Source organism: Scatophagus argus, chromosome 12, assembly GCF_020382885.2.
Source record: "Scatophagus argus isolate fScaArg1 chromosome 12, fScaArg1.pri, whole genome shotgun sequence".
Classification (NCBI taxonomy): domain Eukaryota; kingdom Metazoa; phylum Chordata; class Actinopteri; family Scatophagidae; genus Scatophagus; species Scatophagus argus.
This window is the reverse complement of record NC_058504.1, coordinates 21450648-21478443: the sequence shown is the minus strand read 5'-3', so window position 1 is coordinate 21478443 and position 27796 is coordinate 21450648. Positions and strand designations below refer to the sequence as shown.

The following is a 27796-nucleotide window of genomic DNA, read 5'->3' as shown; positions in this document are numbered from 1 at the left end:
GACTAAATTCTCCCAAGTTTATGCTCTCGTCTGTGTTGTTCAGTTCCTTCAAATGAGACACAAAGAGTTAGATACTGATGGATGTTCCATAAAATGTTTCATGAATGTGTGCAATACATTGAAGTTGCTGTGGAGTCTCACATTGTGAATGTAGCAGCAGTTGGAAATGAGACACAATAATGCAAAGAAAGTCAAACAGCTTTATTTACGGTGAATGGTGTTCAGGGAGACCCCGATGAGTCACTGTGGCTCGTAGTTTAAGTGTAGTTCACTGTCAGTCATTAACAGTTCTTCTTTTTCTTCTTCTACTTCTACTTCTACTTCTTAATCAGCTGACTATGAGACTTTACCCTTTCAGTTAAACCACCCAGATTTTGCCATGACTTCAGTCAGCCAATCAGGTCAGTGCAGTTAAACCCTAAGTCTCATATCAGCTTGTGTGCCTAGGTTCATCAGAGTCCCCTTCTCATCACATCCAGATCTTCTCTTCATCCCATCACCACCAACACCACCGCCAGTGTCGGGACTCCATCAGGGGGTTTCCTATGCAGCTTCACCTCCCATCACGATCGGGCCTAATCATCAAAAACTCATATTTTCATATTTTGTTCTGCACATGGAAATGAAAATAGTAATTCACTCACAAATAAGTCTCTCCTAAAAGAAATGTGCTTGACCTTATACTGTCTGCTTAGCAGGCCTTTTTGACCGTCAGCTCACGCTGGAATCAGAAACAGATCACATCTGAAAAGAAATCTGAACAGGAAACAAAAATAGAAATAAAATCTGTCACAAGCAGCCATCAGAGAGCGAACATGCAGTCCTGCAGTGTGAACATTACTGCAGTTAACACCTTACTGGCACTGAAATCACATCTGCCCTCACTGGCCCCGATTCAACCCCCATCCGCCCCCCTCTGCAGTGTCTCTCTGCCTTCCCACAGCCTCAATAAAGGAAATAAAAAGTGTGCATGTGTGTGTGTGTGTGTGTGTGTGTGTGTGTGTGTGCAGACTGACCAACTCCCCTATTAGAGGAAAGGAAAGAAAAACACCAACAGCAATCGACTACCAGCAACTTGAGATGGCGGCCTCTAATCCATCACTCTGCATGTTCGTGGACGCCATATGAAAACACAAACAAGCAATCAATTGTTTTGCGCACAGCTTGGGGCCTCCTAATAGAGCACATTTATCTGACGCCGCGGTGGTAGCCCCAGCAATACTTTAATTTGTAAGACATTATGTTGAGTTAATGCCTACCAGGTTGCCGTTCAACCGGGGGGACTTGGCACATTTGGCGGCGTTGTAAAAGCCGGCATCGCGCTGTATTGTATTGGGACACGGTGATGTAAATGATCTCACCCGCTGTATCTTTAATGGGTTGTGAAATGAATTTATGTGGGAATATTTGCAGGGGAACATTGCATTGTATCATGCCATAATTAGAGAGCAGGAACTGCACTGCCCTGTATGGAAGCTGCTGGAGGACGGCCGGCACTGTTTGTCCTTCGACCGCCCCTGTGATTGGATGAGGGAGAGCCTGGTGGAGAGAGAGAGCGAGAGACAGAGAGAGAGAGAGAGAGGGAGAGAGAGAGGGAGGGAAGCCAGGCGCTCTAATAATGATGCACCCTCAGGCCTAATGTGCCATCTCTCTCTCTTTCTCTCTCTCTCTCCCCCTCTCTCTCTCTCTCTCTCTCTCTGTCTCTCTCTCTTTGGTCTAGTAAACACACACACGCACACACTCATGCAGCACAGTGCTTTCTTCCTCTGATGTGCACAATGCTAATAAAGATTTTATTTACAAAATCCTGTTTTTCCTTCATGTTGCAAATAAATTCCAACTCAAACTCATTATTTGTCCTCTCTGGAACATAAACAAGGAGTATATAGTATAAAGTATATAAAAAAACATTTAATTTTTCCAGTCAAGGTTTCAAATGACCTTCTCTGTGATGTTGAGTTTTAAATGTTGCATCACAAGGGTTGAAGCTGTAGTGGGGATGAATATGGGTGCAAATACAGCTTTCTGATTATTATTCCAGTATTATTGGCCCTTTGTCACCAACACAGCCCTGCTGTCCATGTTCCTGTTGTCCATGTTGCCATGAAGCCTGGAGACTGATAAAGACTAAATCATCCACAGTTTCCTCGTTGTCAGTATTACTTTTATTTTAAAGGTGTTTCAGCTTAAAAAGTGTTCTAGTCTCTCTTCAAATTCTAAAAATAATGCATTTCGCATTTGTAAAAATGTTTTCTTTCACCAATAGGATACAGTCTGTGGTGTTAATGTAAAGAAAGATGAACTCTGAACCCTGTAGTCCTAAACACCCGTATGACAGAACGCCACTGCTCTTACTTCATCTGTGATGAGTTCATGCTCCTTCATACAATGTGCATGCTACACTAATATGATGTATGAATTAAGCTTTATAAGACTCTTTCCCATCAGAAGAGAATGGAATGTCACTCATCATCACCACATGAAAAACATGCCAGACGAAATCACCCGAATTTTCACAAAATTATTTATTTTTTTTTCTTTTTTATTTTTAGCCTACCAATATAAAACAGAAAACAGAGATTGTTGCTGCGACAAATTAAAATGAATCCATGCAGAAAATACAAAAAGAAAAAAGAAAAAGAACAAAAGCAAGTAATGAAAGCAGTAAAATTAAAAAAAAAAATGAATTAAACGTTGTGGCACTTTTTGGTCAAGATATAAACATATATATAAAAAAATAAAACTGAACACAAAATTACAAATAATATAAATTAATAGAAGCACGAAGCAAATAAATGAAGAGAACATGATGCTGGTGAGGGATAAAGCTTCAGTGATGATTAGCTTTCTTATCAATAAACACTATTGGAATATAGATTTATGTCAGCTGACCCATAGAGACAGGAGAGGGTTTACCTTCCATTACATGCCAGGATATCACTCATGTACACTTCTATTCGGAGGCAGATGTCGCCCTCCTCCTCCTCCTCCTCCTCCCTCTCCACAATCGCCCCGGGCCAGTCTCCTGCCCGCTGCCCGGGGATGGGGAGGCTGAGCTCGGCCTGACAGGCGGCTGGTGGCTCTTCAGTGCGGTGGAGGAAATTAAATTACCGCTCCTGTTGCCCGCTTTGTAAACAAGACAAAAGCCAATGATACGGCCAATTACACTTAAATACGACGCATGTGCACAACAGGCTTTCTGAGCAGCCCGGGTTCAGACGGCGGGATCAGACTGGAGGACAAACAGACTGAACAGTCCATTTTTGTTTTTATGTGTCCTGTTTAACACAGCTTAATGCCCGTATGATGGTTATTCTTATTTACTGAAATTTACCATAGCAGTGTGCACAAAAGTGATGCTGTCCGGAGGGCGAATGGATACGTTAATCTCCGCACACATTTTCCTTTCACTGAGACTAAATCAAAGGTCTAAGGTGTACAAAAATATGAATTATCCAATTAAATATTAATTTTAAATTATTATAGGAGGCAGTAAATATCTATTTGAATCGAGGAGGATGACATTTCTTATTAAATAACCAAAAATAATCAACTTATCCTTTCCAGGGGTGTTTCTTGCAGGAGTTGTGCGGCTCTGGGCGATTTTTACAATTCCTGCAAACAAAAAATACATTCACATTAAAATATATGAGAGCTGGCTTTTAGATTTTATTGATCGGTTGAAGGGTAAAAAATGAGAAAATATGGTGGCTTTATTCATAACTGCCTTAACATATGGTGCAAAATTACAGGTCAGAGGCCTATCTGCTACTTTCAGGATAACAACAATCACACTACTGCAACTACTAATATTACTACTACTACTACTACTTACAATAATAGGTGCTAATGTGCATTTTCTGTGCAATCAATTGACAGTTTACAGTTTATACCGACAAAAGCAATTAAATCCGTAATGCCATTTTCCCTTTTCTCTCCAAACCCCCCCACAAACCCTGCCCTCACTGTCTCACAGTAAACCCCCGATGAAAATGGCGATCAGAGTAAATAAAAAAGATGGTCTTTATCAAAGTAAATTAGATTCAACTAAATAGTTCACCGGAGGGGCAGAGCAGTTCCTGTAATTCACTTTAAGGTTCACCAACTTACTCAATAAAACCTTGGCTAGGAATCTAACTGATGTCTAATCGATAGGTTTATCTGAGGCAAACAGCTGGGAAGAGCAAAATGAATCGCTTTGCATTGAAAAGGAAAAGAGAGAAAAGATAAAGTCGGGAAATCAGACCTCAAGTAATGAAATGACGAGGTTTTATTTTACTTTTTCGTGTCGATTTTTTTCCCAAATAGGCTGAACTCACAGGAGGGAAAGTTAGGGATTAGACCAGGATTAAGTCTAAACAACAACAAAAACAGCAACGTAATACTACTACTACTACTGCTAATAATAATAATAATAATAATAATAATAATAACAGATCAGTAATATTTAATTACCTGCTTCTCTCCGAGGCCTGTAAGGCTCATTGCAGTATGACATCCCTCCATCCTCTATCCAGTCCCAAGCCTACATTTCAGCAATTTCTCCTCTCTTTTTTCACTGTTTTTACTCATCCCCTCCTGCCCTCCTCCTCCTCCTCCTCTCCTCCCCTCTCCTCCTTTCCACTCCGTCCAGTTTCGAGTCGTCTGATCCAGGCAGGAGGCGCCAGGTTTTCCCCTGAGGGGAGGCGAAGAGTCAAGGACTGAACCCTCCAAATGCAGAATAATGTAATTCTACACTCTCGTGAAAAAGGGTTCCACAGTGGTTCCTTGTGGGTGTGTAGTGTACATCAGAACCCCACACTCTGGGCAAAAAGGATCCTGGAGGCTACAAAGGTGATGATTTTGTTGGCACAAAATGGGAAATAAATAACAGCAAAATTAAAATAAATAACAACAAATAAACATGTGTATTTGCTAAGATATTCAAATTCTTGTTTGAAATGGTGTCAGCCCATAGTTTCACAGTTTATTTCTAGTTGTAAATAAACTGCTTACAACTCAGGCTAAACAATCATTTTTAGAAGTGAAAACAAAAGCAAAGCACCTTTAAAAAGCTGTTGCAAGAAAATCATGTGAGGGTTTTTTTAAAAAAACAAAAAAAACTCAAACACAATCTTAGAAATTTAATCAACCTTTTTATGCCAAATTTTAAAATTAAAATCAGTGTTTCCCATTTTTAAAACACCAGTTTAGCTAAACTGAAAACCATTTTGCCCATTTTGAGTGCCAATTTGGAATCTATTTTTGCCTAAAAGTGGCACCACACGCGTTTATTTGATTGTCTCGGTTATTGTGGTATTAATCTCAGGTTTGATTACTTTGATCAAAGGCAGTAAGGTTACCATCACAGCTTTGCTTGACTTGAGAAAAGCCAAAATCCAGAGCCCATACTGCTTTTTATGCATTTTAACTTTGAACAACATAATTGTCTCCTGGCTTGCAAATGCTCTTCTCAAGGTCTCAGAACCACTAAATGGTTCTTATACTTTAACAGGACATGATTCGGATTCTGTTACAGTAAATGCACCATTCGACAAGTACAAACAGCAACTTGCTGAGGCTTTCTCAGGATAATAAACAGAACTCCTCTTTGATGAGGGTATTTCCTTTGTCTGACTGCTCTGCCCTCATCAGGGCTGTAAAAGTGTTTGGACATATCTGAAAACAGTTGTGCAACTAGAGCTTTTCTTGTACTTGTTTACAACCGTCCCACACTCTCAGTAAAAAGACTTGCCTTGTTGTTGTAGAACAACTGAATGGTTCTTGTATCATAGCGAGCAGAGTGAATGATTTGATCCTATAAAATTCTCGTACGTCTGTCCCGTGGTGAATCTGATTGTGCTTTTAATGACAACACTTAAAACTTGTCATACCCACAAAGAGACTCTTTTCTGCTACTGTACACAACAGTAGTTGTTATTTAAGCCTTACAACCATGGCGGTGATTTCATATTGATGCTGGTTCTAAGAAAAAGACATTTCAAGCTTCAAGCTACATGCAAAACAAAAAACATGACAAGCCCCAACAACAATAAATGATTACTTGTGTGCCACTAACTGGCCTGACCTGCAGGTTTTTAATAGCAGGAGAATCTTTAAAGGAGGACAACGTGTTTCTTAAAGTAAATTTTAGGTGATCACAGTCATTTCTGCACTCTGCTCAGTAATTGTATAAACCCCAGTGGGTTCCACATGTCTTAACAATCCTCCTTATATCATCCATTGTTTTTAAACTCAATATGTAATAGGTCAGGAATAATAGATAAGGAGGGTTTGAAAGATGGAAGCCACCCAATAGCCAGAATAATCGCTTTTTACGTTTCTGCAAACCAGGCATTATGTTACACCTTACTTTGTGTTTTCTTCTTTGTGGCAACACCGTGCTTAAGGTCTTGTTAGTTTTTAGTTATAAAAAACACTTGCATGCAAAACATTAGCATGTTTTAGTTTAAAATACCTGGTTTTGTCACCACAAACATGGCTGGAAACTCTCCTGATGTCTTGTTCAACTTTTGGTGCAACAAAGTTGATCACTAAATGTCCCAGTGGTCACCAAAATGATCAGGTTGCTTGGCTGGTTGAATTGGTCTTGAACAGTGCTTTCTTACTTGTACCCCTTCCCCTTCACTTCCTGCTAACAAATCAACTCATATAAATGTCATGTTAATGGGATTTATTTTGTGCAATTTGGGCCTAGTGGAGGGCAATATGGGTTTTGGGCCCCAGTATTTCTAAAATTTTTCTCCGGCCCTGATAAAAGTATACAATGTTGAAGAATGAAGTAAATTAAGATAAAGATTGAAAATAAATACAGAGAACAGCACTTCTGTTGTCATAAAGATGGTTCCTGGGGTCTCCATGTCGACAAAACCCCGTTCATTTACCATTAAACCTTGTTTTTTCTGGGTGTATTCTGAAACTCAGCCTAATAGCAGCAGAAAGTCGAACAGGGCCTGGGAGGGAGGAGGATGACAGGCTTCGTCACACTAATCTCCGACATCCTTGATCGCAGAGGCAGCTTTTTTTCCTTCCCCAGGTCTGGGATCATTTCAGCTGTCAATTTAAATGTGTCCGTTATCGGACAACTTAGCGGCTAGACGTCCATTATCGGACGCCCCTGCTGTCTGGTGGGCCTTTTGCCATTTTTTTTCTCTCTCTCGCAAAATCTGGACAAACAACCGGTTGACAGCATTGAAGCATTTGTCCATTTTTTGTTTATACACACATGCGCATTTTTTTCTTAAATATCAACAAATTATCCCGGTGTTTCAAATTCAAGCCAAATCTCAGTGCCCTTTTGAAGAACAGTATTCGGAATTATTTCCGTCTGAAACACTACAAGGGAAACAGATACTTTGCTTTTGCTTCTGTAAAAGCACCCCCCTCCGTTTCTGTTTACAGAAACAATTAGGAGTCCAAGGAAGCGTCTTCCACGATGAAGTGCGGAAGAAAAATCCCACAGAAGAATAACAAAGAGGCTCTCCGTGAATTAATGACACAAACAGCGTCTAACAATATTAAGAGCATCAGTAACAGCAGTAACAGACTTAATCGTTTCATAACGGTTATACTGGTGGTGGAAATTTATTAACGAACGTACAGTTTTGAGATAGCTACTAGTATAGTTTTTGCATTCGAATTCCACTCTATGCTGCTTTGCGCCTCTATTACAGATATATTTACTCATTACTTTTCTGTTTATTTTCTCATATATAAATTGCGTCACCTTGGTCTCCAATTTATAGTGTAGTTTTTCGTATATTCCGAATAATGAAGCATCTTTATCATAACACAAGCATTCTAGCATTGGCCTTAACCAGGATAATATCTCAATTAAATGTATGATTAGCTAAACAAGCTGTCTTTAATGCTCTAAAACCAGTCACTCCGCTGCTCTGATTGGCTGAGGGCCATTGAAAGCACCGCGCACCTGTGAGTCTGTGTGAAAGCTGACTGAGGAGGCAGACAACTAATGCAATATTTGTGGGTCCTGGTAGGAGGTCCGCGTACACCTTTTTGTCTTTAAATGGCCTCTCCCAACCCTTAAACCAAACCTCAACTGGCCCATTACCCACCTCTACATGTCTAACTTCCCCTTTTTTGCCTCTTATTTTTTCTGTTCAGTTTAATTTGGCATGCAGAGCCCTGGTCCTCCAAACGAAAACCAAACGGACCGGTAGGTCGCTAATATATCGGGGAGGCAACTGTGACAAATTCCTTTTGTCTCCGCTTTGCTGGTACTTTATTACCCAGACGAGCAGCATTGCCTGGAGATAACGATTCATCACGCACAGCCGGCAACCATAGACAACGCCTTTGGGCAAAGTCAGTAAGGGGCTTTCATATTAAGAGAGAGGGTGTGCATGTGTGTGTGTGTGTGTGTGTGAGAGAGAGAGAGAGAGAGAGGGAGAGAGAGAGAGAGAGGAGGGGGTATACCTTAATTGGCAATGGGGTTTTATTGCATTAGTAAAATTGCTGATTACAATCCTGCACAGCATTATGTCACGTTTGCATTTAAAACCTATAGGTAGACCTCCTATTGGCCCATTTTATAACTAGTTTTATAGTGGCAGCCCATAATAAGTCAGGGATCTTTATTTAAAAAATAATAATTTAAACTCCCTCATGTTTTGCTGCTATAGCTTATTAGATCAATTTTTAATGACCCTTGTGGGAAAACTGGGTCATTGCTGCAGCAGACAGAGAGATGTCTAAGAACGGAGTCAAAGTAGCCTGTAATGAAGATACTTGGACGAGCATTTAGAGCAGGAAAACGGGGAGCGTAAGCAGTTCATACAACGTAATTAAAATTGTTTTCCTGTTCAGAATGATGTCAGAGGCGGATCAGTGGAGAAGTATGTGGACTGTTTGGTGTAAAGGGCGTTTAGATGACATGTTGGCTGAATATCATCTGGTATTTAAAACACGATATTTACAAAATACTGTGGGACAAAAGCAAAGCCTGGGAGATGGGTGAGTGGGAACGCTTTGTAGCTTCCATTAAAAGACACATTATTTTAGTAATTACTTTTTGCTGTGCCCAGATGTGTGTAGAGGTACAAGTTTAAAATGAAAATTCATGTGATGAGAAGATTCACGGACTTAAAGGTGACAAATTGGTCTGACGAGTTCCAAACTGCACATCTGGGGGGGGAAAAAATCCATTTCATTTTCCTTATGCTTCATTACAGCAGCAGCGCACGGGAGCTGATCACAGCGAACGGATCTAAATTGTTGAGAATAATGAAAGAGGACACTGGCTGTCTCGTTGAGTAAGCTCTGCTTGTCAGACTCAATAACGAGAACTGTGATATTGTTCCTGATGATTAGAGGTTCACACTATAACCAAAGAGTCCAACACGCTGGCGGAGAGCCTCGCCCGGGCACATGCGGGGCCCGGGCGTTCGGTGCGTGTCGTGTCCTGGTGAAGCGTCATCAGGACACGACACGCACCGAACGGCTCAGCTGGAGGAAAATTTCAGCCTTCGTGACATGTGAGTTTTAGTCAGATGTCATCTAATGAAAGTTCCCGCAAATCTAAGACCCCCACTTGGTCATTTTTTTCTAACGTTTTTGAACCAGATGTTTCTAATTATTGTTGAAAAGCACAGAGTAAGACACGTTCCTTTTCTCGTGTTGGTCTTCAAAACCTATACGGGTCTTAGTTTAGTCAAATTAACGAATAAGCCAAATTAATGAAAAAATAATAATAAAACTCCAGGTAAGATTTAGACATGTGACTTTCACTGCTTTTAAACTTACAAATCCGTTCCATAAAGCAACAACAAACAACCAGCGCAACAGAACTTGCAGAGCTTGAAGTGAATTTATCTGCTCTCTCTGACTGAACGCTGTGGACACTTGTGGGTCTTTGATAGGGAGAAGGTTTGGGAATCTCTCCGCATTAAACATAAGACAGACGAGCCAGTTTAGCCCTGTGGAATATGAAAATCAACAGCATGCTGGAGTTCCAGTCAGCTTAAAGAAATTCATTTATTCACATTATATGGATATGAATACTTTAATTAATTCACATACGTTGAACTTTGGCTTTCATATCATACCAAACGCACGCGACATTCAACCTGCACAATCAAACGAGAGAAAAGTGTCAAATTAAGTCAATACGGTGAGAATTCAAAAACACAGAAAATCACGGAACATTTTAAGGTGTTGGAATACAGCGTATTGACGTGACAGTTTTGAACCAGTTAAACTGTTAAAGCTGAAACAGATGTGTATGTTTTCGCCTTTTCTTTTCCTCATCCGGCGTCTGTAACTGTCAGTCCATTACACGGTAAAGTTTGGGAACCCCGCGTTGGTGCGTATACAGACAGCTTGGTTTGTGGCACTGAAGGTGACGCACGATCAGATATCACATCCCAGCTGCTGACATCACCAAAGGGGATCGAGTAAACATTATTTTCCGCCTTCCGGCCCATAGATCTTCCTGATTTTGCATAAACGGCCAATTACCTTGTCAGTAAGCTGATCTGAGGCTCAGCGCATCCTCTCGCCCCTATTCATTTTATTGTTACGCGCAAATATAAACAGGCCTAATAGCAGCTAGGCTCGCACTGTTCTCGTCCCCGCACCGTTATTGATATGGCCTTGAATTCACACAATTGATTTTTATGCTTCCCTCTAGCCACCTTGTGCAGTTGAGAGATATCTTTATTCGCACGGAAAGTGAAATAAGTGCGTAATAAAACGGTGATATATTAAATTCGTTTTTCCCCGTGTCGCGCTTTTATTATGAGCCATTTTTCATTTTTATTGAATTGAGACCCCGGCGATCCGCGTCGTCGCTCCGGGCGGAGAAAGGTTAAATAATTTGTGCAAATCAGCAACGCCGCGTTTCACATTTGGCTTCATGGTGTGCTATCTATCTATCTATCTATCTATCTATCTATCTATCTATCTATCTATCTATCTATCTATCTATCTATCTATCTATCTATTATTAATTTTCATATCATTTTGGAGATGTAGAGGTTTTATCTGGCTCTTGGGTCTATATGCTGTTTCCCATACAGGCTAAATTACGGTTGGTTTACATTTCATTACTTTGTGATAATGTACGTTGGAATGGGCCTATCAGTGCCTTTAAATCAGGCCTGCACTCTGCACACTTCCCGTCAATATCAGTGGATTTATGGCTACGCTGTGTGTAATAGTGCAACAGATTATTGCTTCAGCGGCTCACACACATAAATCTGCTCCAGTATTTGTTGCATCCTATATAGGACATGGTGTGCTGATGTATCCTGCCTTTAAAGATGAAGGTCAAAGGTTATTCTACCAGCATGATCTGAAACCTGCCACCTCGTCTTATAATCGCTCAGTGCTCATTTATTCGAATAGTGGCGGTGGCCCTGAAGTGGGCTACCGGGAACCTCCAGGGGTCCGTGGATGGGTTATATGGGCTAGTGGGTAAATATGTGGCTGGTTTAATTGCACAGACAGTGAGCGCACACTGAAAGACAACATGTTGTCCCGAAAACAAACTGCTGCAGATTTGCTGTCAAGTTCTGTACCAAATCGTGTCCAACAGGAGGAAACGTCTCAGGTGGCCGATGGTTCCCAAAGAAAATCTTATCATAGAGGATTCTTTAGGGGGCTGGATCAGGCTGGATCAGACTGGGAGCCATGACCACCACTTGGAGTTTACATTCAAACATTTTAAATCAAATATCTGTTAAAGAGCAAACCTAATATGAAGAGTGAAGAGAGAAAAAATTAATTGAGCTTGTAATGACGGACTCTTAAAGACCCATCATATCAATCCAACAATGAATAGATAAAAGAAAACAATATAATTTTTCCTGACATGAAGAGAGACATTTTGTTCTGGCTGAAGGTACGGAGGAAATAATTCATTTAAGTATTTTTAACATGTAGACGATCGTTGACGCGAAGCTGTTCGGAAACCGCTTGACCCGAGCCCTCAGTACCACTAAAAGGCACAACACCTTCTGTTAAAACCCCAAAAGGCTGCGGGAAAATACAGAAAGCTGCGGCCTCTTTAAGACATCCGAGCAAAACAACGGCCCTGCCGAGGAGGAGGGAGAGAGGAAGGGTGGGAGGGAGAGAGTGAGAGAGGGAGGGAGGGAGGGAGGGGGAAGGAGGTTTGGCTGGATGACCGAATGGCAGCTTTTACGCAGAGGCTTGTCTCACCTGCTGAAACGCACTTCACCATTCAGCACAACAGAGCCATCTTTCGCACTCACCTCCAATTAATATCCACGCAGGCGACATCAGCGCCTCGTTCTCGCCTCTTTGGGTTTGTTTCGTTTTGTCTCTTGCTTGCTTTTAATGTGACGAGCCCGGGTATCCTACCATGCCCTCTGCGTATGGATCCTCTCTGCCAGAGTAGGCGAACAAAGCGCATCAAGGCTCTCCAGAGAACTGCCTTCTCCCCAGAAATCAAGGATTTTTGTCTGTAAGTACTCAGGATAGCCATTTGGCATCTTCTGCTGATTTTCTTGTCGTTAGGCTGCCTTGTGGTTAGTTCACTGGAAAAGAACACGCTGTTAAAGATGGATACGCTTGTACTTAGCCCGATGGATCGGCATTTAATTTAGGGAACATCCGATCCCCTCGCTGTACAAAAATAATGGCAAGATTTTGGATAGCGCTGGACGCCTTGTTGGTTTCCTGGGACTAGAAGAGGCCTGTGTTGATGCTTGAGAACAAAAACAACCCAATACTACAAAAACACATTTTCAACTCTTCCCAAAGCGTAAATAACTATATGTCAAAAACACATCCGAGCACTGATAGAACATACTGACAAATACATCACCGACAAGGGAAAGAAACTATGGAGCACACCGGGATCGAGGAGGTGAACCAGACGCACCAGCAGCAGCATGAACCCATCAGCTTCGGGATCGACCAGATCCTCAACAGCTCGGACCAGTCCAGCGGCTGCATGCTGCCCAACCGGACCGGCGATCCGGATTACGCGTTGGCCTCCAACGTCTACAGCAACGGCTACAACAGCGTTTACAACCCAGCCTGCTCCATGGCGGCGGCGGCGGGTCTGGCCGGCTCCTACAACGTCAACATGAACATGAACGTCAGTATGAACATGAACGTTAATGTAAACTCGGGCGGCGCCGGTGGGGTGATTCGGGTGCCCGCGCACAGACCCATGCCGCCTCCGCCCGCCGCCGCCGCGCCGCACCCGCCTCCTTCTACGCATCCGCCGAGCCTCGGACCCGGCATCCCCTCGGTGCCCGGGATGGGGATGGGGAATGCGGCAAACTTCACCTTCCCGTGGATGGAGAGCAGTAGGAGGTTTGCCAAGGACAGATTAACAGGTAAAAAAGAGGGTCAACATGATCCTGCCACACCACACCGTCAGATTTATGTTTCCCATTAAAACAGACAGGTTACACACTGGTTATGCACCTTTACCTGTATTTCACGCCCTATCAAACAAGCCCAAAGACTCAGGTGTGTAGTTGTAGTATTACTGCTCCTCCTCCTCGTGGCCTTATAGGTGCGATTTGTGATTTTGTCTGACATCTGTGTACAAACAGGCCCCGGACGGTGAAGCGTGCAGGCTGAATTGTGCCTAATAGCTCGACAAAGTGGAGCTGATTTCATCTTTAGGTTGTAATCTCCAACATATCGTTCACACACACACACACACACAGAGTCAGTTTTATTATGCTGGAAGGGCAGGCTGATGAACGAGAGGAGAAATTGACATGGACATGCTGATGAATCAGTATTGGACCATCACTCTCCATTTACAGCGCGTGACGGATAACGACGTTCTCCATCTTTTCATGAGGATGAATGATTTTTTTTTTCTTTCTGTGAGCCAATTGAGAAAGCAGGAAGATGAGTCATAATAGTAATAACATATAGCAGGTTTGAACCTTTTATAACGGTCTGTTATTGTTATTATTATTAGACAATCACATTTTTAGATGCATGTTATCTAATGCAGCTCATGAATAATCACATGCACTTAGCTCACAGTTTTGTTCACTTTTCACTCAACTTATGGAGCCCAGACTGAGTTCACAGTCTTTACAACCACCTATAAATTAATATGAATAAAAACGTTCCACTTCTTTCTCTGTAATTTCGTGAATTTGGAGGAAAATCAAAAGTCATCGATTGACTGTTGCTTGTCTTCTGCCCTGCTGCAATTAAGTATCCTAAACGTCATGACGCAGCAATAACGCAGCAATAAGACAACATCAGCAGCTGTGGAGATTTACACTTTATTTTCTATTCTTCCTTTTTGAGAAAGACAAGACAGAAAAAGTCACGACAGCTAACCAATTGAACAATATTTTCTTTTTCTTCCAAACGAGCTGAAGCTGAGATTCTGTGGTGCATCTTTAGGTCTCCTGTTCATCCTCTATTGCAAACAATCCGCGTGATTCAAACTCACTTTGACTGCTGTCACATGATAAGCAGAGTAGGCGATTTGTGTTGCACTCTTAGTTATAATAATAAATAAATAATCACGTTTAAAAGTCAAAGAGAGAGTTCAGAAGCAAAAATGAATAAATAAATAAATAAAATATACTCATTCATTTTTACGTGGCAAATAGACATTGACCAACATAAGTAATAATGTGAGAGTGATGGTAACTGTTGTCCTTTGGCCAAGTGTGAAACTACCCATCCTCTTTTTTTGTACAAGGAAATTCAGATAAATAGAAAGGGTCTTACAGTGTGATTTTAGAAAATATTCCTTCAGTTTTGTGTAAAAATATCAAGCTGAAGGATTATTTCTGCTCTGTGACTAGCCTCCTCTCTCTCTTTATGGCTGTTAATAGTTATAATATCGTATTATTATTGTTGTTGTTGTTCTGGAGGTGGTTCCACTTCTCGTTTTGTTTTTCTCATGACCTCACCGTTATGAAGATGAAAATGAAGAACAGCGTGGATTTGCGCGCCCTCACCCCTCCGTCTCATGTCATTAAATATTCACTATTCCGTTCTTTCTGCCTGATTAATTATTAAATACTGGGGGACGATATGTCAACTGCAAAAAGATACAGTGTAAATAGGCTTATCAATTCTACTCATAGTCACAGAGGGCCTCTCGTTTAATTTCTCTCAGCTTTGTGTCGCTGTAATTATTTCGCAGCTTATATCTTTCCACTGTATTGATCAGCCAAAGATCAGCCGCACAGACACACACACCCACACACACACACACACCATCCAGATTCAGCTCTGCTCTGTTTCCTATAAAGGCCGTAAATCAAACGGACTATCATCTATCCTGATGCGCAGAGCAGCGTTTTAAACGCTTCTTTCTGTCTCTTGTTTTTCTCCTCCGCTTTTCAAGTTGAAACCGGAGGAGAAAAATGGCTTCGCGCAGCTCTAAACAGCTAAACATGCTGGCCAAAGGCTTTCAGCTCTGGCAGCCGTGGGAGGCTGCAGGGATGTAAACGAAACCTGTGCAGGCGCACGATTGCCTTGTCGCCCCTTTGCTCCCTCCCGACATGCGCCCTCGTGGCCTCACTTCTCGCTGTAAATCATGAGATGTTTTATCAAACTGAAGCAGAGGATTACGTTTCGGTTCGTTGGAGGAACCATTGAATTTATTTTTCTATGTTAGTGGGTTTGTGTTGACCAGAAGGATCAGGAAGTCATTTCTCACATTTTTATTTCTTTTTTATTTACTATCATTTTAACGCAATTTTGACCACGAATTTGTCAGCATTATTATTAATAATAATAATATTAACATCTGAAGTAGTAAACTAGTATTTTTAGCAACAGCAGCTTTATTTGCCTGTGCAGTTCTTCTCTCGATTGATTTGATTTATTGTTTATTTTTATTTAAACCAGTTTTAAATTTGCTCAGGGCTCGATTTCGATGAAATGAAAAAAAAAAAAAAAAAGCCAACGCAAAAACAAACAACAAAATAAATAAAATACACAAATCATAAAAACTAAGCTGTAAGCTCAGCTGTTATTATAATATAAACTGAAACGTGTCTTTAGTCAGTAATGTTCCTCAAAAGAAATGTGAAAACCATAAAGTAGTCTTCTAGACTGCTTAATAATAATAATAATATTAGTAATAAAAATAATAATGATAATAATCGTAAAAAAATAATAATAAAGGATAATGTGGCTCGTTTGGGCATCTTGACAATAAACAGAAGCTTAAGCCAGCATGTGAAGCTCTACAGGCCACGCAGCACCAGTAAAAATCACAATTAAAGCCTTTTTGTCCTCAGTAAATCTCCGTCTGGCTGTTAGTGGCGGCAGAGCAGAAAAATCTGATTTTATTTCCGCGTTGGACCCGTCATGTCCTTGTGTTTCCACCCTGCCCTGATTCTCGGTGTGACAGAAGACACTGTCCCTGCGTTTTGTCCCGTATACTGTAATAAATAGCAATATATGTTCATGTTATATTTCAATATCCCCTTTAGAATCCTTCACGGATATATTTATTAGATTGCTGCAAAGGTAATATCCGCAGTGGGGAAGAGAGGCGCTGTCACCGAGAAGTGTTATTAAGTATAGACGGTTTTATTATGGGAAACATATTCTCCATGGTAGCATTTTATTCTTTGATATGCTTATGCTAAATTGTATTACCCAGGCAGCAGATTGAGTATTCTCGTACGTTTTCTTTTTCATTTGAACATTTGGGAAGAAAAAGTAAGACTATTGAGCAATATTTTTAGCTATTTTTTTCCTCCTGTTTGTTGGAACAAGGTTGTCTTTTTTCCTCTTGTTAAATAGAATCATTTTTACTTTAACAATAACAGTTTAAGTGTTTTCCAGACTGTTTGGTTTAATTTTCTTCTCATAGTGACAACAGTTAAAATCTTAATTTTGGAGCTAATATTTTTCATAGCAGTCACAGGTTTGTTTTGTTGGGTTTAGAACCTCTACAGCTAAATGATATCTTTAGAAAAAATGCTGACATTTTCAAAGACTCAGAATTATGAGACCCTAACCCCTCTTTAATAATGTTTCGTCAGATTGCCTTAATATGGGTCAACCTTACTTAGAGATGCTGCAGTGAAACCAAAGCAAAGCAGACACTTAAAGCAAAATCAGCTTCGTATAAGGGCACAGTGAACACATCTGAATGCCACAGAACACAGGAATATTCTGGGTTATTTTCATTTATGTAATTTCATTAAGATTGATGCTGCTGCGCAGAGGGAGTCTTTTAATGTGATGGTGATTTAAAATTCAGCTCTTTTATGTGCTTTTTAAAGCCAAAAGATTATAGAATTTCTTGCCTACAGACCTGACAATAACAGCAATGGATAAACCTGAAAGCATATCCAATTCCTGAACCATCTTAGACTTTCACCGTCAGTCAAAACAGCAAACATGACCGATGCAGTATCTGTAGGGTCACTGTATTGTGTATTTACCAGCTTTCTGCACACTGCGAGGCAAAGATTTTCTGCAGTTGGCAGGTCCAAAGGCTCCTGTTGCACGTTGTGTTCCACTTGGGTTGCCTCTGAACGTGCTCGCATGTGCCTGGTCCATTAGTTAGCCCACAGATGGCCTGAAATAGACATCTAATGCAGTATTATTTAGCCAGACCTGCCGCTGGGAGCCACAGCAGGCCTGTTCGCTCTCAGCCTGTGACCTGTGAGGCCTCACATAGTTTTGGGCTACGATAGCACAGCCAAAAAAAAAAAAAAAAAAAAAAAGGACTAGTTACAATGTTTAAATGTGAGACACATCACAGAAAAGTCTCCATAAGGATAACACTACGAATCATGTAAGGCTTAAAAACAAATGATAAATGCAATAATGTCACTATAAACTCACTATTAAGGGCCACGGAGGTTTTCCTGTGAACTCCTTATAGAAATATCAGAAACATCATGGGAAATTTGTCACCATAAACTTATGATGAAATACCATAGGTCCCAGAAGGAATATTAGAGGGATACAATTACCATTTATACTACTATTGAGCATCTGAGAAACAGATAATGTGAAACCTGGTAATAATATTATGGGATTATTACCATTGGAGATTAAAAATAATAATTACAGGAAGAAAAAAATAGACACAGTCACTATAAATCCAGTAGAAAACACAATAAAGAGAAGAGAGTTTTTATTTCAGGCACTAAATTTGCATTGCTAATTTAATGTTAACTTTATGTGACCTACTGTAGGTCACATAAAGGCAGATTGCAACTATTCATCTTTTTTTTTTAACAAATCAGTTGCTCATGTATGTCTCAATTTGTCACTGTTGTTCAGCACCATCAGGGGATGTCGGCAGCTTCCCTGGAAATGACTGCCTAGTGCATAATAGCTTTATGTTCCATCTTCCATCCAAATTGTCATCGTCTGTGTGGCAAATGAATTTTCAGGTCGCTGAAACTCTGCGAGCAGCAGCAGCAGCGGCAGCTGCATGCGGTCCTCGGGGACACCTATGCAGATGTTTTCATATTCATTCTGGCTTCTGGTGAGCTTTCCTGACAGAACAAAAACAAATAAACACCCTGTAAGACAGGAGGCAACACAGCTTGCCGGGGAGGAATGACACAAAGATACAGAGAGAAGGAGAGCAAGAGGCAGAGACTGTTTCCCCCCTTTTTTCTGCTGTTGATTTCCATTCTGCCTCAAAATGAGAAAATACGGCTGGGAAGTGGCTTTATGGCCAAAAACGATCTCATTACACTTATCGATCTTCTGTTTACCCATGGCTGACAAAATAGACAGGATTCATAGATATTTTATGATGCAGGAGATAAGCTGTTATTAATACCCTAATATGTGAAAGTGAACCACCAGGCAGTGAGGCACGGATGGAAGAAAAACACAGTGTAGGCTCATGGAGTGGCAGTATGCAATTCAAAGCACTTGAGAAGACACAAAGTGGTTGAGCCAAAACATGTATTTAAAGGAATAAATTATTACTTCAAATACAGAATAAATATTTGTGAAATTTAGATGGTAAATTCTGCAACAAAATCATCAAAAGTTGTGTAATTGTGCATGATCAACAATGCAATATTGTTGTTAGGAGTTTTAATGATACTTGTTTAATGTCTGTATTGAAGATATTCTGTGCAAAAATTATATTTGAGTGTGTCTGATGGCAAAAAAAACATTGAAATGTTGTGAATTTTACTCAGATTGCAACCCCTACATTGTAAGCAGATAACCCTGATTTTCTGGTTGTGATTGGCTGACCAGTATGCACTTGATTTATCTTTTTAAACTTGCCAGTTGTCATTTATTTTCCTAAATGGCAGATATCTCATTTTGTAGCAAAACTTTTCCAAATGCTAACTTAAGAAACTAGCAGCAAACGACATTAAAGCAGACCCTGCTCATCATTCAGGTCTCCTTCATGTGATTAGCTGCTGCGCGTCGGCGCCTGTACAGCGGCTGCTGCTGCTGCTGCTGCTGCTGCTGTGCTCCAGATGTGGGACCTCACTGTGTCTCCCTTTCCTTTAGGGGAGCAGGCAGAGGAGAGCCGAGTCGGAGAGGCCACAGGGGGGCCGGGGCCTGCCGGGTCCCTCTGTCCTCTCCCCAAGGGAGACATCAGCAGGGTCCCCGTCTGGAGCACTGTGGAGACATTAGCCAAATGCTATTACCCAGAGCTTGCTCACCTGCGAGACAGCAATGGCCTTCTAGCAGACTATCCTTTCCCAAAGGGGGCTTGCCCAGGTGAGTCACCCTCTTCCCCCTACCAGCCACCTTCCATACCTAACTCATTTGTGTCACAGTTGATTTTGTGCCTCTCTTTCGTGGGACTTAATTGAACTTTTTAAATGTCTGTGTTTGTCAAAGTATTTAAAAACTCCATGAGTTTAAGTTAATTTTGAATTGTATGGACCTTTTTGCTCTACAGGAGGACAAGTTTTACTATCAGTAGCAAGCAATATCTTTTCTTGAACTGTTTTTGGAACTGTTGCTGCTTTTTAAATGTAAATTCTTTTTTGTACCGTGTGCTGTTTGCTTCTCAGAATCTGGCAGGGGAATATTAGTTGTAATTACATTTATCTTCTTCAGTTGGCAGCTCCTGGGCCTTCTCTTAGACTCCCCAAACACACAGGCTTATTCAGAATTAAGACAAAATGGACAATAATTTTATCTGCTGAAGGACTAGAAAACAAAATTGTCTTTATAACATGAACAAATACAAACAAAACCTCAAGGGAAATAAGTTTAAATTTCAGAAGCACAGATCATTCCAGTTTAGAAATGAAAATAACCGCTCACTTGAACAGATATTAATCTTGAACCCTTAAATTCAAAATACCACAATTAGTTACAATAACCTTAGTGCTAATGCGACCATGAACTGTTTTATAGAATGACTTTAATCCACCAGGTGCAATGTTTCAGAATCATCAAAGAAAATCAAGTAAACTCTTTTGTTTTAATGCCCTTTTCAGCCGCCCTCTCTCCTTTCTCCGTGACCCGTCGTATCGGCCACCCTTACCAGAACAGGACGCCGCCCAAGAGGAAAAAGCCCCGTACCTCCTTCAGCAGGGTGCAGATCTGTGAGCTGGAGAAACGTTTCCACCGGCAGAAGTACCTGGCGTCTGCTGAGCGCGCCACCTTGGCCAAGGCCCTGAAGATGACAGACGCACAAGTCAAGACCTGGTTTCAGAACAGGCGGACAAAATGGCGGTAAGACTGCAGCGGGGCCTTCACTGTTATCTGGTGCAGCTCACCTGTTCTTTACACATGTGAAAGTAGAGAGTAGCAAAGCTAAAGCACCGTAATTATTTCTTCCATGTGCCATATTTTGTGCTCATTTCTTCTTCCCTATGACCTACTTAAGCAAAACAAGGAGGTCAGAGGCTGTTTGTCTTTATGAGGGCAGGATATCCACTCAGAGGGCCCAGCCCCTCCAATTTTTCTTGAGCCATAAATCAACTGCACTGGACGTGTCTCTGTTTTACTCTTAGAACCAAAGTGCTTACCAATGTTTTACTCTAAACACAAGTAAAATGGCCCTCAGCTGAAGCATTCAAGGCGTCGTACAACACAACACCTATTTTGCTTAGCCTAGCTGCCAGTCGAGGCCAGTTCACTTGACCAAGCACAATTACTCCTGAGCCTCCTGAAAGGCCTTTTAGAAACCTGCTGTCCAAAGCAATACTGAAACACTCACAGGAGGAATTGACTGCCAAGTCCATAGACAGACAAAAACACACACACTCCTTCACTTCATTCTCACTGTTGTTTATAGCCATTTGGAGGTAAATGAGTAGGAAATCAAATTATGAAGCCCTGCCCGTAGTTAAAGGGACAGGACGCATATTTCAAAAACATATTACAAACAGCTAAATCACCTTTTAGGCTTTTAATGTTTAAATGATCCTAAATGAGTTTTGAATTTAATAGAAGACATTTTTTGTCTGTTTGTTGTAAACATATGATATTTTTTATGATCCCATTTTTACAACTTTTTTTTTTACAGCTTGTATTTAAAGAAATGGAACACTCATCCAGCAGCAGTGAAAAGTCAACCACCAAACTAAATCCAAGACTAAACGGCATGTCACAAGAAACAAGGGAATTGACTTAACTCGTTTTTCTGATTTCCTACTTTTGCTGAGATTTATGCCATTTCCCTGTAGTGTGCACCTGATAGAATGAACATGAGGGATGTCTTTGCGTGACGACTATGCAAGTAACAAGAGGATGATTGAATCAACAGCCAGGGAATCAGATTATGATAATGCTGTTAACAATAATGTGTGGCTAATGGATGGAGGCTGGTGTGCATGAAAGAGTGTTTTAGAGGTGTGTTTCCGTCTGCGAGTTCTATCATTTGCATTTTATTGTTGATTTTGACGGAAATCGTTTGATTATTGTGGTTTCCGTCATTAGCTTTTCAACCATAATTTCAAAAGAGCCAAGAAAATTCTTCTTTGTGCATTACTGACAATCCCCATTGCTGATATGGATTGTTCAGAGCATTTCACGCCTAACATTAACGCAAACGCAGAGGAGAAAAAGCTCTAATTTCCATGTAAACAGGAGAGTCGATTTCAGTGTGAAAGAAAATTCAACTCAGGAGTAGAAAAACTGCTAGACAAAAGCTGCATTTCATTAACTGTGAATCACAAAGGGAGCACCGTTTAGGTTTCGCAAATTATTATTAAATATGAGTAATTTTTTTTTACTGCGTTTATCTGCTCAAACCACATAATACCGCAGATGCAAAGTATCTTGATACCCTCTGGGAACTGCCCTGGTGTTTACTGTGGAAACTTTCAAACAGAAACAGGACTTTTCCATTAAAGTGACATTTTAAACACACTGTTCCATGCGTGTCACAGGAACACACACATCTGCGCTCCTTTTCAAATGTTAATATGAGCGCCTCCTGACACAATATATTGGTTGTATGTTATTGTTAACACATGCTGCTCTGAACAGAAAAAGTAAACAGATGTAACGTTTCACCTTGAGGCAGGAAGTGTCCTGTTCCTCCTCCTCCTCCTCCTCCCTCTGCCTCAGTCACGTTCCCTCTCTAACACCTGTCATTCATTTTGATCAGCTGCCATCTGGCCTGAAGTTACGGGCACAGGTGTTGAATAAACACACAGTGAAAGCAGCACATTTGCAAATTTTTCGAGACGCATTTAACCGTGCCGCTTTTCTTTTTGCCCCCTTTTTTTTTCCTTTATTTTGTAGATTTTTTTGATTGCTCCTCGCCTTTTGTCTGCTTACAGTGATAGCCAGGAACAGCTGCCAAAAAAAAAAAGAAGAAACATACACCCTAAAATATTATGAATGCCACTTTCACGCCAGTGGCATTCAAAAAAGTTGGATGATGCCTTTTTTTTCTTTTCTATTGCTTTGCTGGAAACCATTGATCAGGAAAGTTATTTTAAGAGAAGCTACGGTGCAGCATCAACATGATATCGTTTCATGCAGTGGTTTAAACAGAGGCAATATCCAGTTGTTTTACCCTTAACACTGGTTGCATATGGTTAATGACTGAACAGATCAGCAGATCAGATCAAATCAATCAGATTTTTTTTTCTCCCTGCTGTATGAAATATTTTTAGAGGCTTGGGGTGGAAAATTTATCTGCAAGATAAAAGGGAAAAAATAACGGAAAATCTGAAAAATAACCATTTTTGCAGCATAATTTTTTTTGTTTGTTTCCTAAAATATTTATTATCTCACAACACCTTTAATTTCCAAACCCTTGTGAGGTCCTGACCTCCAGTTTGGGGACAACGGCTTAAATGAAATTCTGTCTGTTTGACAAAGAAGGTTGCTCTGCTCTTTAATCGTATGTGGCTCAGTTCATTGTTTACATCTCCGCGGCACGCAGCTTTATCCAATCTTGTGTGCGTGCCTCATAAAAAATAAAACACTTTATAGGTCTTATATCTTCTTCTGTCCCCCTTTTGTCTCCTCCATCCACCCAGGAGACAGACCGCAGAGGAGAGAGAGGCTGAGAGGCAGCAGGCCAACCGGCTGATGCTGCAGCTTCAACAGGAAGCCTTCCAGAAGACGTTGAGCCAGCCTCTGCAGCCCGACCCACTCTGCTTGCACAACTCCTCCCTCTACGCCCTGCAGAACCTGCAGCCCTGGGCAGAAGACAATAAGGTGACCTCCGTCACCTCTCTGGCATCTGTAGTGTGAATGTGTGAGACTGTGTGTGTGGGTGTGCGGAAGAGAGGGAGGGAGAGAGAGACAGAGGGAGGGACAAACCTGGGAATGAAATGTGTTTATCACAGTGTCGTCAGAATGGACAAAAGGGAGGAATCTCCTCAGTCTGTGTCTGATGTGTCTGACGTTCAAAAACGCAGCACCATTGTGGGATTGTCATAGATGCGGGAGAATGATGCTTGCTTTGGAAAAAACAAAAATTTGATTGGACACTCTGCTTCCTCACTCATTGATCGTTACCAGCAACATGGTGGGGGAGCATGTTTAGAGAGAGACAGCTCTCTGTTACTGCCAAGAGCCACAAAACGCTATATGCGGACTTCACAGCACAGGAGCCGCACTGACGTTGCTGTTTGTCAAAATTAAGCAAGCCTGCAACTGTTGTTTTAAGTATCTGAAGTATCTTGAGTCATTTTTCTGCCTTACACCAAGTTTCCGCTTTCCCTTCAGCTGACAGTCTAAAAGAGAGGAGCGCACTTTATCCATAAGTGCCAGGAAACAAATGGACACCTCTGTACATGCCCAACTATCAAGACTGTCCCCCCTTTTGCCTCTGGATCCCCCACGAGGCAGCAGAGACTCTCTGCCACTAATGGCAAAAAAAGACCTGTTTTTCCCCTTTGACTTTGTACAATGTAGTAAATGCATGTTTCATCACCTTTTCTGTGTGCACTCGGAAGTACCACTGATGTCAGCTGCCGTCGAGGTGGACTGCAGTAATCAAGTGGTAGTGGATTGGTGGAACTCCTGATGACGAATTCCTCATTATGTTCAGTTTAAAGGTGTTTTATATTAAATGATATTGTGACTTTTTGAAAAGATGACAAACCTCTCTGTTTTCCTTCCTTGGGTTTTTTCACTCACTGTATGTTTGTTTGTCACCATTATGAAAAGCACGCAATAATACTTTATGATTTTAGCGAGCTAGTTAGCCACATGGGATTTGGCCATGATTACACATTAAAGTTTCAAACCACCCAAAGGTAAGATACCATTGAACTGTATCAGAAGGACAGCGCAATACCTTTTTTTTATCCATAAAAACTGATGACTACAGCTCCCAGGTGTGAATCTGAATGAGGGCGTTGCCGAAAAACAGCAAGCAGGCTCAGCAAAACCCTCCCTGGATAAATAAAGGTTTGAAAACCGATGCCAGCTCAAATTAGAACGAGAGTATGGGAGAAAGTACAAGTTGTGCTGCTGCCAAGGAAACATTTGAAATGCAGCCATCAGGTTTTCATGTGTTTGCTTTATTCCACTGATTTTAGTTGAGCAAGAAATCTGAATACAAATTGAAATGATGGTGTGTTTCAAGTTTGTGTCATTTGTCCTGATTGCCCCTCACCTTTCTGGAGTTTAATTTGGCCAAAGTTCATTTGTTTTCTCTGTGAGTGCTGCATTACGTTACGCTCTGCTTCCAGTCAACCAGCTAACACCTACAAGAGGAATGGAAATCTCCTGCTTTAAACAACCCCTCAGATACCTGACAAACCTTATCAACACATCTACAATTCATTTTTTCAAACTGATGTTTTTTTAGTTGGGAAGGGAGCAAAAGCGAGTTAGGAAAAAAAATATAATTTAGTATTAGGCTGCAGTCCTAAATAATGAACGCAGCCATCTTCTTCGGATGTTTGCTACCACACCATTTTTGGTATTGGTTTCCATTGTTGTCTAGGTGAATCATGGCAGCATAGACACCAGACAGTCATAAACATTTATTATCACCACTATCATGCAAATGCTTACCATGCAAGTCATAACAAAAACGACTTATCTGCAAGCAGAGTAAACACATCATTCAGGTTCCTTGCCCGTAAATGAGCCTCCACCACCATGAATGTGACAGGAAATGGGCTTTGTGGTGCCCACCTCCTCGCCTCTACAGCAAATCACTCTGTTTCATTGGACTGGGAGCATAATGTGAGCCTCTTGTTGGTGTTGGTCATATCTTCTACTGACAAATACCTATCACATACCTTTGCAAAAAACTCCAGGGTAAACATATCGTGCCTTTAGTCGGGATATCAACGCCATGTTGCTGCTTGAGCTTTCAAATTGTTGCTCAGAGCAGGATCTGGTTCGAAACAGCTGTCTGCAACTGCAGCCACCCCAACAACCCTCCGTTTTCTCCAAAACACTGCACCTATGTTTAGTCAGTTTTCAGGGCGTCTTGCCTAGTTGGGATCCTGTCAGTAGCAGGCAGTTCTCCAGGTGACGCCTCCTCAACCCCCATTTCCTCCGCTCCCTGGAGCTTTCATCTCTCTGCCTCGGATGCCTTGAAGACGTGACTTGGCCCATTCTAGAAAAATTCCTTCCTTTACTGTTTTCAAAACCATGTATTGTGTTTTACTACAGGTGCTTAAAGATTTTTCTCCTCTCTTGTCATGGTTCTGTTTTTATCACCACCTTTCTCTCTTGCCGCCAAACAGCCCTGTCTTTATCCAATAAAATGTCACCACACAAGATGAACAAGAGCAGGAGGCTCAGGGTATATCAGACTTCCTATCAAGTTCTCTGTTTTGACCGAGGCCACTAAAAAAAGAAAAAAAAACACAACTATTCACTACATACGCTCCGTGTCACGCTCTGTCTGCTGCCATCAGTTCTTTAAATCCTCAAGCAATGCAGTGAACATTTCAGTGATTTTCAGGCAGCAGTTGCAGCTTTGGTAAGATGACCACTGTGTGGTTTTGGAGTATGATTCCTCAAGAGAGGTTGATGGGAATTCTGATAGACCACCAGCAAATGTCATATTTTATTTTAAAAAAAACTACAGTTTATTCAGGTAGTCCAACTTAGCAAGCAGCAACTATGGTGTTCAAAAAATTCAATTTGCTGCGTTCTGTTACATAAACCGTAATGGCTGACCATGACCTTCTTTCATGGTGCTTTTTCACGCGTTAAGTTTATATATGAAAAATTCTGTCTTGTTTGCACAGAATCTATAGGAGAGATTTCGAATGATCAAGTTAAACCAGATTTTCAGTGTTCGTTATAATCGTTATTGTGACACCTTACACATGCGGTTATGGCTGTCAGAACAAAGTTTAGTTGTAATTTACTGAAGGGTCTTGTTTGTTTAACGTGTTGATTTAACTTTAGTTTGATGGTTGAACTGTCCAGCAGGATTCTCTGCGGCACATCCATAACCGAATGATGCAAACGCATGACTAACACGATATCAATTTCACTTGATACCAGATGAAATAATAGCAGTCCGCAGTCCCAACGACCTTTTTGAGGCCATGCTGTAGATTTTGCAGGAGACCGCTTTAATGCGCTGATGTGTGAGGCTTTGTTAACAAAAGGCTACAACGGCTGTTGATTTTAAAATACTGCCACGGTCTGGTAGTTTGAGTTACTTGGAATATGATGATTGCCTACACACGAAATCTACATATAATAAGCCCATATTATGAGGTGCAGTGATCTGTACTGTTTGCTTCTTTGGTCAAGTAGGAAATATTCTTACAATATAAAGGCTGTTCATTAACAGATCTAAACCAGTTGTTTGGGAACTAGATTTCCCCTGCTAGATGTGGAAAACTAAACACAGTTCTGACGGAAAGTTTGAACCAGACTCACATCAGCTCTGCATCCAGACACGAACACATTGTACACACAACAAAACAATTTTCCTTGAGCCATTTATTTTTTATACTTAAAGTAATGACTCAGAAGCACCATGCTGTAAAATAGATGTAATGTATGTATTACTGCCCAGGTAATACATACATGGTTTGTCACGATGTCCTGTGCCTTTGTTTAATTCAGCCGAGTTAAAATTTTGAAATGATGGTAATTGGTTGGCTGCAGAGATGAACTATTTTGTTTTTAATGAAGTCGTCGAATGCAAATCAAATCTGTGTGACTGGAGTTCTGAAACTGCCTCCAAAAATGTTTTAAATGCCTAAAAATTATTTGAATTTGAATTCACAGAGGGCATGTACCTGCATGATCGATGATCGATCACATATGACAGAGAAGTGGAGGAGTACAATAAGATGATAAGTTTGTTTTATCGCCAGTCATCATATTTGGGATTGATGATTATTAAACAACCTTTGGCTGCTGTAACAGGGAAATCCTGCAGTGTGGACTCACTTCCAGCTGAGTCAAGTGAAGAATGAAGAACTCTCTCTGCAGTCTGACAGCATGACAG

General features: G+C 41.0%; 1 protein-coding gene across 3 annotated transcripts; it reads left to right on the top strand.

Moving 5' to 3' along the window:
* Positions 1-12138: 12138 nt before the first annotated feature.
* On the top strand, positions 12139-25008 carry tlx2 (T cell leukemia homeobox 2). Of its 3 annotated transcripts, XM_046407003.1 has the most exons (5): positions 12139-13325; positions 19441-19653; positions 20385-20622; positions 23388-23568; positions 24082-25008. In XM_046407003.1, exons 1-5 carry the CDS (start codon positions 12824-12826, stop codon positions 24091-24093), a joined length of 1146 nt encoding a protein of 381 aa, XP_046262959.1. In that variant the 5' UTR covers positions 12139-12823; the 3' UTR covers positions 24094-25008. The 3 variants fall into 3 exon arrangements, with proteins under 3 accessions (XP_046262959.1, XP_046262958.1, XP_046262961.1); XM_046407002.1 differs by lacking the exon at positions 24082-25008 and having other exon boundaries at positions 23388-23619; XM_046407005.1 differs by lacking the exons at positions 19441-19653; positions 24082-25008 and having other exon boundaries at positions 23388-23619.
* Positions 25009-27796: the final 2788 nt, after the last annotated feature.

Bases quoted from the DNA above. Each gene is read 5' to 3' on its own strand.
- tlx2 (XM_046407002.1), top strand. From the start codon at position 12,824: ATGGAGCACACCGGGATCGAGGAGGTGAACCAGACGCACCAGCAGCAG. The intron at 13,326-19,440 runs GTAAAAAAGAGG...CCTTTCCTTTAG, and splicing joins TGCCAAGGACAGATTAACAG to GGGAGCAGGCAGAGGAGAGC. The intron at 20,623-23,387 runs GTAAGACTGCAG...CCATCCACCCAG, and splicing joins AACAGGCGGACAAAATGGCG to GAGACAGACCGCAGAGGAGA.